At 36.6% G+C, this 11308-nt stretch overlaps 1 protein-coding gene across 1 annotated transcript; it reads left to right on the forward strand.

Annotated features, from left to right (window-relative positions):
- Positions 1-1032: 1032 nt before the first annotated feature.
- On the forward strand, positions 1033-10909 carry ube2v2 (ubiquitin-conjugating enzyme E2 variant 2). The gene is made up of 4 exons (XM_084731920.1): positions 1033-1186; positions 8167-8315; positions 9718-9843; positions 10041-10909. The coding sequence occupies exons 1-4, from the start codon at positions 1171-1173 to the stop codon at positions 10185-10187; spliced, it is 438 nt and encodes a 145-aa protein (XP_084588046.1). The 5' UTR covers positions 1033-1170; the 3' UTR covers positions 10188-10909.
- The last annotated feature ends 399 nt before the right edge of the window (positions 10910-11308 follow it).

Here is an 11308-nt window from a genome sequence, read left to right on the forward strand (position 1 = left end):
AGCATGAAAAGTTAAAGCACTTATTGTGCCGGAAAATGTTCCTGCCAGTTTTACTATAATATATGAAGTTTTGGATTAACATCACTGCTGCATAAATGTGTATATTGAATTTTACTGCTGATGACATTTAAGGCTGAGCTGGTTGCATATACTCATTAAGTTTTAAATCTGGAACATGTTTATTTTTTTCATGGTTTTCACCATTTCTTTTGTGCATTTCCTGAATGTAATGTTGCAAATAAAAATCATATTAATAACTAAAATAAATTACATCCTGTGTCTCTAATCACACAATGGTAATGGTAAGTAATAATAATCTGACCTTTAGGTACTGTTTACATTAGCTGGATTACATTGTGGTATCTAAATACTGAACCAGTTTCCAAATTTGAAGACACAAAATCATGGAAAAATACATTGTGGGTTAAAAATACTTCAGTTACCATTTTTTTTGCCTTGAATTTGTCTCTACTGCAACACCTAAAACTGTTGCAGTGACTTTGCAGTGAAAGAGCTACTAGCTTTGACTCCTGGCATCGATTATCCATGAACCCAGAACTATTCTAAAGTTATTTTTAAAATGTAGTTAATAAGATGTTTGATAAGGAAACACAATAAATACTCCAGAAGAAAAGATGATCTTTGCCTCTTTTTTCTTGGCCTTATTAAAATTCATATTTGGTATCAAATTATTGATTTTTTGGGGGGTACATCACCATATAACAAGCTGGATAATGTACAGCGAGCAGGTCACCATTATGAAATACAGTCAAGCCTGTCAGCCTTAAATTTTTTATGTGATGGAAAGATGTAGCAATTAAAAGGCAAAAGACCTTTATATCTTCAAAGAAGTGATGTAAAAAAAACAGACAACGAATTGAATATGTCATAAAAGTACACCCAATTTCGTTGATACTGAATCTGCTTCAGTGGAAATGTAAGAGAAAAAGGAGCTAAAGATCGGTTTAAGTTACCAGGGGTAAGTTATAGCTGCTGTCTGTCAGACTACACTGACAGTAAACTGAGTGAAAAGCAGCGTTGAACATGCAGCTTGCAGCTTGCAGTGCTGAGCCGGTGTGCTGCTGCTGCTGCTGCTGCTGACGGTCGGTTGGTTGGTTTTAACCGCTGTGACGTCACGGTTCTGTGTGCTTCTGGACTCGGCTGAAGAAGATGGCGGCCTCCTCAGGTTTGTGTGCCTTCAAACTAATATCTTCAGCAAACACACAAAGTGCAGGCGAAGTCGGGGTCGAGCTGTTTTATCAGTCAGTAAACATGACCACATGCTCTCTTAAAATAGGTACGAAATTGCTGCGAATTGTAATTCATTCGTTCAAATCTCCCCTCGGTTAAGCAGTGATCTTCACGGGAGCCATCTATCTCATGGAGAGGCTGTGTTGGCTAACCTAGCTAGCTTCAGCGAGCGAATAGCTCACCCCGTGAGTTAGCTGAAATAGCACAAGGAGGCAGATATACGCGTCAGTACAGCTAGGAATGACTCCATATCTCACAAAGATAACCCGATACATGTTATAATGTGATATAAAGGTCCAATTAGTTGTATAAGTCATCGTTAATCTGAGGATTGTAAACAACCGCAGACTGTACCGTTAGCTAGTTTAGCTAACGGCAGCGACTAGAATATTCCAACAACGCGCGGCTGCGAGTGTCGAGCCCGTTGTGTCCGGTTAGCTCGTCAATTGATCGGAATAAATGTACTGTCTTTCTATTAATTACCCAGGCTTACGTCTTTAGTGTGCCTTAATGTCCACTAGGCTGCAATAATACAACACTGATGAATAAATGGTGATTTTAACAGAGCCCTCGTGAAACACCGCACATTGCAACAGCATAAAGGTGACGGTAATGTTTAATGTAAGGACCAGTCCCGTAGCTGCTCTCAGTAGCACTTCACTTGCTAACGTTGTCACATTGTACCAGGATTCCTGGTCTTTTAACTCTATGAATGGATGCAGGAAATAACTCACTGTCTTTGCTTAAGATACATGTGTGCCATTGTAGAGCAGGGGAGTGTAGAAGCGCACCAGATTGACAAAGCTTTAACATTGTAATTCTGTAGTTGGCACCCTTTGTTCCACAAAATAGTCGGCGCCCATGCCTGCTTTAGCGTTCAGCAGGAAGCGTGGTTCTCAAACTTACAAAATAAACTCGGAATTGCACAGAAACAGTGTAATTTGAGAATGTGGTTATTAATACTCAAACAAAATTGAAATTACTTTATTCTGCGCCTGATTAACAATAAGTTACACCGCAGTAGTGTTACTTAAAATTGGAGAAACGGGGAAGTAACTTCATAATCGAAACTACTTTAGGACTTGTTGGCGCGACCTGCTGATTCATTTTAACCTAGCAAGATATATATTACTAGCCTCCAGCTCACAAAAATAGCAACAAGTTCAAACTTAATGCTGGTGAAATATCCAAGTAGGTGGTAGATTTGCTTCAGTCACCAGCCAATAAAAACTGTGTTAATCTATTGAGTGGCTGGCAGAATTTGAATATTCATTAGCCCTGTGATTTTCATACTTTTTGTGCCCAAAGGCACATCAAATGGCAAGCCAAAATATCAAGGCACAACTGTATTCATATCTGTGAAATATAGGCTCTATAACCCGTGTTATCTCTCTGTAAACATTTATTTTTATTTACTAATGCCAAATAGGCTAAAATTGACAGCATATTACTTTTGTCAATATTTATTAACAAAATATTTACATTTCTTGGAAACTTTAAAAAAACAAAACAAAATTAGCAACACAGTCATTTAAACCAGACATGTTAGACAATTAAAAATGAGTTAGTGGAACTGAAAAGACTGTTGTTGAGGATTCCTGATTGAATGGGTCTTGAATCAAGTCATAGAGCTCGACGTTGGCCCAACAATGGCATTCAAACATGTCTTTTTAATATCTGAAGGTGTTTGGTAAAAACTGGGGTTCACTTTGATATGAGGGTGTAGATTTTGTCCCTGTGTTGGAAAATCAGTGCGTACAAAGGACTCAAAGTAAATTAAAAGTTAATAACTTTTTGTATAGTTCTGTAATAATAATATATACATGTCACAAAATCTCACAGCACACCAGTGTGCCCTCACAATGTTTGAGAGTGCACTAGCCATTTGCAGCGGTGGAAAGAGCACTAAAAATCAGTACATTTCTGAAATATTACTCAACTACAAGTAAAACTACTGATGTTGAAAAAATAAGTGAAAGTACAAAATTTTATTGTCAAAGTACTTTTATTATTAGTTACATTTTAAGTGTTGGTTTTTAATTCGTTATCAATAACAGATATTCAGTCAAATTGAATGTTTCTCTAAATCTTAAGTCAAAGCTACTCCCAGCTCCTGCGCTTTTCTGGGCAGTGGTCACAGTCTCTTTTTTCATTGGTTTGTGTTTGGATAGTCTTATTGGCAACAAAAATACCAATGAAATGTTTGGATAATTAAAATTGTGGGCTTACTAGGTAGCAAATTATGATTGAAAAGTACAATACTCATAAAAGTACAAGTACTCAAAAATGACTTAATTATAGAAATGTGAGTATTTCTACTTTGTTACTTCCACCAAATATGTATCCTGGAGTCCCATAGATAACATGAGTGGAAAAGGGAAGGCCTTGCTAAGAGCACTTACAGCTATTGAAATCTAGTAAGGGGGAATTGTATAGATTGCAAAGTGGATCACTAATTTGACCTACATCTCATGCCTGTAGTCTTATCAGTGTATTCTTTACTCTTTATTCGGATCCCCATTAGCTTCCACAAGGTGGTCGCTAGTCTTCCTGGGGTCCACTAACAAAACAACAGTATAGCTAATTTCCTGATGTAGTCTAAATTTATGTCCCTAGTACTTTCTTCCCCAGTAACTTAATATTACATGTTTGATACTTTTGTTGCATTCCTATTAGGGCTGCACAGTTAATTACTATATTATCAAAATCACTATATGGCCAAGTGCAATATCCAAATCAGTTTTTTAAAATTAATTAATTAATTAATTAATTAATTAATTAAGTAAGTAAGTAAGTAAGTAAGTAAGTAAGTAAGTAATTAATTAATTATTTCTTTCAGTAAAAAGTAAACGTGTAGATGGCCAGTTAGCTTGGTTAGTAGAGGGTGCACCCCATATACTGAGGCTGTGAGTCTTCTGTTCTAACTTCACCTGTCCAATCCATTAAAAAAGCTATGAAAAAAAAAAAAAATAGTGATGCAGTGGCAATTTCAGTCATGATAATCACAATAAGTCTTTACCATATCGTGCAGTAACAACAGTGAGAACTCAAAGAGAATAGGCAAGGCAAGGGCAACCACAAACAATAGAGGGACATAAAAATAAAACCATACAGTAATAAATATACATGAGAGGCACAAACTGCGGTTGATCCTGACCATACTGATTTATTCTCTCTGTCATCGTGTTGGATAGTAGAGTCCCCTACTAAGGCATTTGCACAAACTAATTTCAGAGGTATTTGTTTCCTCAGAATGTGCAGCTGCTTTGTTTTATATTTGTACTTTTCTTTCTTAGAACTTGATTGAAAGACTTTTGAGGCCAGTAATGATAAAGGCTAGGTATTTGCAAGTTTGAAAAAGTCTTTTAAGAGTAAATGGGACAGTATTTCTTTTGAAGTGGCTAACATAAGCACTTTTCATATTTGTCAGTTCATTTCGTTTGTATAGAGATGTGACCAAGACCATGTACAGGGAGGGACATTTTATACTGTATTTCATACAGTAACAAGATCAGCAAATATAATAGTAAACTGAAAGAGCAAACTTCACTGGAAATTCAATTAGATGTCTAGAAAATAAGTTGGCAAATATTTTGATTGTCAATTAATTGCTTAAGTAAGTTTTAAAACATTTAATGGTTCTAGCTCCTCAAAAGTTGAGGATTTGCTGCTTTTCCTTTGTCTTACATCACAGTAAACTGATTATATGATTTGGGCTGCAACTAATGATTCTTTTTGTCAAATATTTTCTTGAGTAATTGATTAGTTGTTTGGTCTATAAAATATCAAAAAAATTTGTAAAATGTTGGTGTTTCCCAAAGCCCAAGATGATGTCTTCAAATGTTTTGTTTTGTCCATAACACAAAAATACTCAGTTTACTGTCAGAAAGGAATGAAAAACAAACAAACAAACCAGGAAATATTTGCATAAATAAGGTGGAATCAGATTATTTAGACTTTTTTCTGAAACAAAATTACTGAAATGATAATGGATTATCAAAATAGTTGGTTAATGTAATAATTGGTTATTTGTTGCAGCTCTAGATTAATTGGTTTAGCAATTCAAATAGATTTGTTTGACAACATTTTGATAATAATAGTTATTTTTCAAGCAAAAATGTCAAACATTTGCTGCTTCCAGCTTCTAAACTGTTGCTGCTTTTCTTAGTCATTTATGATTGTAAATGTAGAGTCTTTTGGTTTTGTAGTATTGGTTTTACAAAAGAAGTGATTTGAAGATGTCACTTTGCACTCTGGGAAATTCTGATGAGCATTTTTCACATTGTATAGATTCAACAATTAATAGATTAATTGTGGAAATAACTGGGAAATTAAACAGTAATCAAAATAATTGGCAGTTGTAGCCCAAGTATCTTTGGTATTTCTGTACTGCAGTTTCTTATTACTTAGGAGCTGACATATGTTAATACCAGTAATGCTTTGGTTGAGCTAAAATTAGCTGATAATGTTTGTCACCTTATCAGTGTTTGCATGTTGATAAAAGACTGAAATCTTGAACAACTCCTTGTGAGCAAATGCCTTTTAAGAAAATGGCTGCGCGCATGTGCCACTTAGGAGGCGATCCTTCATCATGGCTGCTGCACACTAAATGTGAAATATAGATTTTTAAATAATGATTTGTGAACTCTGTGATTAATGTTGTCTCAGATTAGAGGAGGTGAGATGAACGATTCGATGACGGGAGGGAAAATTTGAATGTTCTCACAATGTCTCCTGTCTCTGTCAGGGGGCCTTTTTAACACTCGTCACTTCCCTTTCTGTGAATTCATCTTGAGGATCATAATTATGAATAGCAGTAGTTTTACTTAAGTGCTGTCCCCTCAACCTCCACCCCTCCTCCAGTCGTGAGCTGTAAGTGGTTCATCATTTACACCTCCATTAAGTGCCTGTCAGGCTGTGCGTAATGCCAGCGTCTGAACTGAGAACATTTTCCCAGTAGCTGAACACTTTGATTGACTAGTTTTGAATTATCTTATTATCAAGTCAGCTGTTACAACGTGCAGTCATAAGATTAGTGGATGTTGCCCTGAATCATTTGTTAAAAATCAGCAGTATAGGCCCATGTGCTCCAAATCTCATGACTGCCTCCAAACACTTCTCAAGAGTGCAGATTTTTTATAAAGCTTCCACTCCTCAGCAGCGTCAGATATCTTTAGTAAATGTCTTGTGAACAAGGTATCAAATTAGATGCAGTTCCACAGTAGGTAGATCAGGATGTGCTGTGACCATGTGCGCACAGTGCATCAATTAGTTGAGTCATTTCTCGTATCAACCAGTCCTGCCTTGCACATGTTTAACACTCTTATCTATTCGCAATGCATTACTTCTCTATGATTGGAAAGATGAATGTGTGTCTGCATCAGTTTGCATGAAAGGTTACACAGTTTGAGCTCCAACGGTGATAAAACACTTTGATTTTGATGTTGCAATCCTATTTCAGAGGAAAACTGTCATTTTAAAACAGTTTTAGAGCTGCAAAACAGTTATGTATGATTAGGTCTTTAAAGGTTCAGTGTGTAAGATTCACAGGAAATAACTGCCAGATATAGTATATAATATTCATAAGTATTTTTTTCATTGGATTGTAGTCACCTGAAAATAAAAATAGTTGTGTTATTTTTGTTACCTTAAAATGAGCTCTCTACAGAGGGTAAGGGTTCCCTTCCACGGAGGTGGTCATTTTCACAGCAATGTTTCTACAGTAGCCCAGACTAGACAAACCAAATACCGGCTCCAGATACAGCTTTTGCATGAGTGTCATGGCCACCCTGGGTTCTTCGACATGCTGGAAAGAGAGAGTGACACATGGCGTTTGCACTCTGCATGCTTACCACTAGATGCCACTACAATCGTACATACTTGTCATTATGAAACGTTAGTGAATTGAATTATCTTTTATAAACGAACTGTATAATGTATCTATAAGTAAAAGCCCAGCACTATGTATGTGGAATCATCACTAGTAAACTTAAGATGTGCAGTCTGAAAAAATTACGGTGCTGACTGGTCATGCTAATAGGATGCAGAATTATTGTGAGACAGTGAAACAACTGCACTTTCAACTTTGAAACACTGGATTGAATTCATAAAGATAATGTCTGTTATATTTCAGACCTTAATTTGATAGAGTGAGTAAATTTTACTTGATTGATCGAATTCTGAACAAGCGATTAATCAATCATCTTTTAAACATCATCATCCCTAAAAGACAATTAATTTACAATCTGGTAATCATTTCAGATCATTTTACTATATGGATTAAAATGGCTTCTTTTGTCCAAGCAACAGCACAGAATCCAAAGACACTTTACTGCTATTTGCAAACAGGGATAAGCAGCAAATCCTCACATTTGAATTGTATCAAATACTTGGCATCTTTGTTGTGATCAACATGCACATTTATTAAAACAGGTCACAAATATATGCTTTGTTTTCTAATAAAGGCCCATTGATTTCATAAAACAGCCAGCAATCGTAGATTTTAGCTAAAGTTATCCAGAGAGGAGGAAATGGTGTATTTGCTGAGAGCTTGGCTTTTCAGCAGCGGATTAGTACACATTTGGTGCTCGGGTTAGTATTTCCAGCAGCAGGACGGTGCATGTGGGATCGACTCAAAATAAATGACAGTGCTCATGTTCATCATAATGAAGGAACATGTCAGCCAGTGCAACACTGTGGCTCGCTGATGTGTTTTTAATAGTTTTTGGACAACAGTTGAGGTCTACAGAATACAGGCTATATCTGACTTTGGCTACACACACACTGCATGTCAGTAGAATAAATTCAGTGTTGGTCTTGGTGTTTTCATGGAATTTGTCAGCAGTAGGAGAAGTATAGGGTATCAGACACATACTGTAAATCAGTGTAATTCATCTTCTGTTTATGTTATTGTAGGAGTTAAAGTTCCACGCAATTTTCGCTTGTTGGAGGAGCTTGAAGAAGGGCAGAAGGGCGAAGGCGATGGCACAGTCAGCTGGGGCCTCGAGGATGACGAAGACATGACTCTCACACGGTGGACAGGCATGATCATTGGACCAGCAAGAGTAAGCAGAACAAACTCAGCATGTGGACTGTCATTGCAATGCTGACACAAAATAAAGATCCATTAATATTGCTCCTATAAGCCAGAGTTTCTCAGCCAAGGACCCCTTACAAGTTAGAAAATACGAGGGACCCCCTGTTACATCCCCCGTGCAATAATTTAATGTAGCTTAGTTCAATGCTTACACATAATGGGAATTACTATTAATGTTCTAACTGATATTATTGTAATTGTGGTAGAATTATCTTAACACATTTACAACTTTTATATGCATTATAGCGATCATTTTGCTGAATTTCAATATAGAACCTAAAATTTAACAAAACAAGCTTAATTTTAATAATTGAAATCAAAGGCAGAGCTGGTTATTCTCACAGTATTTTATTTTTTTCTCCCCATCCCGGCCGTCTTGCAGTGTCTGGTACATACCTGAAATAAACAAAAATGACAGTGATGAGACAGTGACTTACTAGACATTATATCACACATGATACCATAGAGACTATATGTTTTTAAAGAAGAATTTGAAATTGTAAATGACAGCTGCCAGTGCATAAAACTAATAATCTGTTGATTTTTTTAATATCAAGACTCAATAGTCTAACAGTAGCATAGCTGTTAGCATTAAAAAAAAAGTATTGAGAATTTAATCGGGACCTTATAATCAAAAAGTGAAATTGAATTGTGGCTTTGAAGAATTGTGACACCCCTAATAATAATATAGAAATAAGAGTTATATATTGTTCAATTACAGCATGTACGATATGAATATATATAGAAGTGTATACAGCCTTTACTTCATGCACAGCTGAGTGTAACAAAAGCTCAGATGTGGTAAGCAAAGATGGATGACTTAATATTCTACAGTTCTGATTGAACCAACTGACATCACTATAAACACAGAAGCAAAGAGCATTTCTTACACTTCAAATGTTCATTTCTTTCTTTCTTGTAAAGTTAATAAAAATAAAACTTGACAAATATACTATACTGTCGTTGACAACCTGTCAAATCAGGTCCATTATTAGTATAGACTGGATAGCTGGATAGGCCAATATTGGCTGATGCCCCAGTATTTATCGTACATCTGACTGTAATCTATGAACTACATTAGATTATAAAAGCCTTTTTTGGGGGGCTTTTTTGCCTTTACTGGATAGAAAAGCTGAAGAGCAGACAGGAAACAGGGTGAAGAGAGGGGGAAGGACACGCAGGAAAGGGCCGCAGGCGGGAGTCGGAGCTATAGGGCCACCCCTTTAAAAGCCTTTTTTAAAGAAAATTTCTATCATGATAATTTAAATGAATGAATCTGAAAACTTGAGAGTGCCACGTAACCTTTAAAGAACCACTGCTGTAACTGATGTAAATGTGTTTGTGTGTTTCTCTACTTTTGTGTTTTTCAGACCAATTATGAGAACAGGATATACAGTCTGAAAGTGGAATGTGGATCCAGATACCCAGAGGCAGCCCCGACTGTTAGATTTGTAACAAAAATTAACATGAATGGGATAAATAATTCCAACGGGACGGTGAGTGCCATTACAGATCTATCTGACAAGGTTATGTGTGAGTGTTCCTCTGTGTCGTGTCATTTGTTGAAATTGTTCTGCGTTGCAGTTTTGTGATGCTCAGATGTGATACGTGCAATAACTCACTGTCAGCACTCCTGTCACAATGACTGATGTGGTCTTTTTTTTCTTTTTCCTTTTTTTTCCCTGTCTCACAGGTGGATTCACGTAGCATACCAATATTATCAAAATGGCAGAATTCTTATAGCATTAAAATTGTTCTTCAAGAGTTAAGGCGTCTAATGATGGCCAAAGATAATATGAAGCTTCCACAACCACCAGAAGGACAAACCTACAGCACTTAATCGTAATGGATTGTTTCGACCCTCTGTCTTAAACCTTACTCTCTTAGAAATATTGTGTAAAATCATCAAGAGGCTCACTTCGCACATCAACAATATCGTCTGCAAGAGCAAGATTGGACTTTCTTATTACATAGGCTCATTAAAAAAGAAAATGTCCCTGCAGTTAAGCACTGAATATAGATAGTTAAAAGACTACAAGACCACAGTTATCCGCCTTTAATAAAGTTACTTTGACAATGACTTTTATGTTCGACGTGTTCCAGCTTGAGAGGGCTTGAAGAGGGAAGCATGACGCCACGCAGAGGCTGTACCAGAGTCCCAATAATTTTATGTTCAAATGACTGATCACTGAAGTAAACAGCAAGATGTGTGTATGAAGGCATGTTCTGTAACTAATACCTAGTCAAAGAGAAGCCACATTTTTTGAGTTGTTAGTCAAAATTTAGCAGGTTCATTGAAATACCATGCATATTGCTGAATATTGAACTGTGGCTGTAGTCTAAAAGTAGTGTCACAAGGTAAGAAAGATTTTTTTTATAAATATATATATATATCTGTATTTGACACGATACCAATATGTTTCTGTTCTGCAGCTCTTTGACATGTAACAGACGTTGAAGCCTGTTCTGTTCTGAAACCCTTGCATTTAACTTCTAGTGAAAATGGCAGGTGTATGAACTTGTGATTTTCTGAAATTAAAATCACTGTCTGCGAAAAAAAAACCCCACATCCCAAGGTCGATGTTTTATTTTTTGACTCCCCAGCTGCACCTACAGTTGCCAGATTTCCCACCAGGGGGCCTTAGCTGACAAGTTGACTGCTGTTGGCAACTGAGAGCAGGAGTCATGCATTATGTTGTGAGTAAGCTCTCGCTGTCCCTGTCAGGCCATGTAATGGAAACCAGGTTAATGAAACTGCTGGGTGACACCACGCTGCAGATATTTGATATGTGACTTGTGCTCATTAGAGTGATATAATCAAAATGCCATTTATTATACTCTGCAGTCCACATTTTAGTAGCATATTTATGAGATGAACAAGCCTCTTTCTTAATGACTGACAGTCCGTCCAGACCTTGTGTTGTGCACTAATTCTTGTTTTAGTGAGTGAACGCTGCAGTG

The sequence above is a fragment of the Lutjanus erythropterus genome, chromosome 12, assembly GCF_056507025.1.
Source record: "Lutjanus erythropterus isolate fLutEry1 chromosome 12, fLutEry1.hap2, whole genome shotgun sequence".
Lineage (NCBI taxonomy): Eukaryota > Metazoa > Chordata > Actinopteri > Lutjaniformes > Lutjanidae > Lutjanus > Lutjanus erythropterus.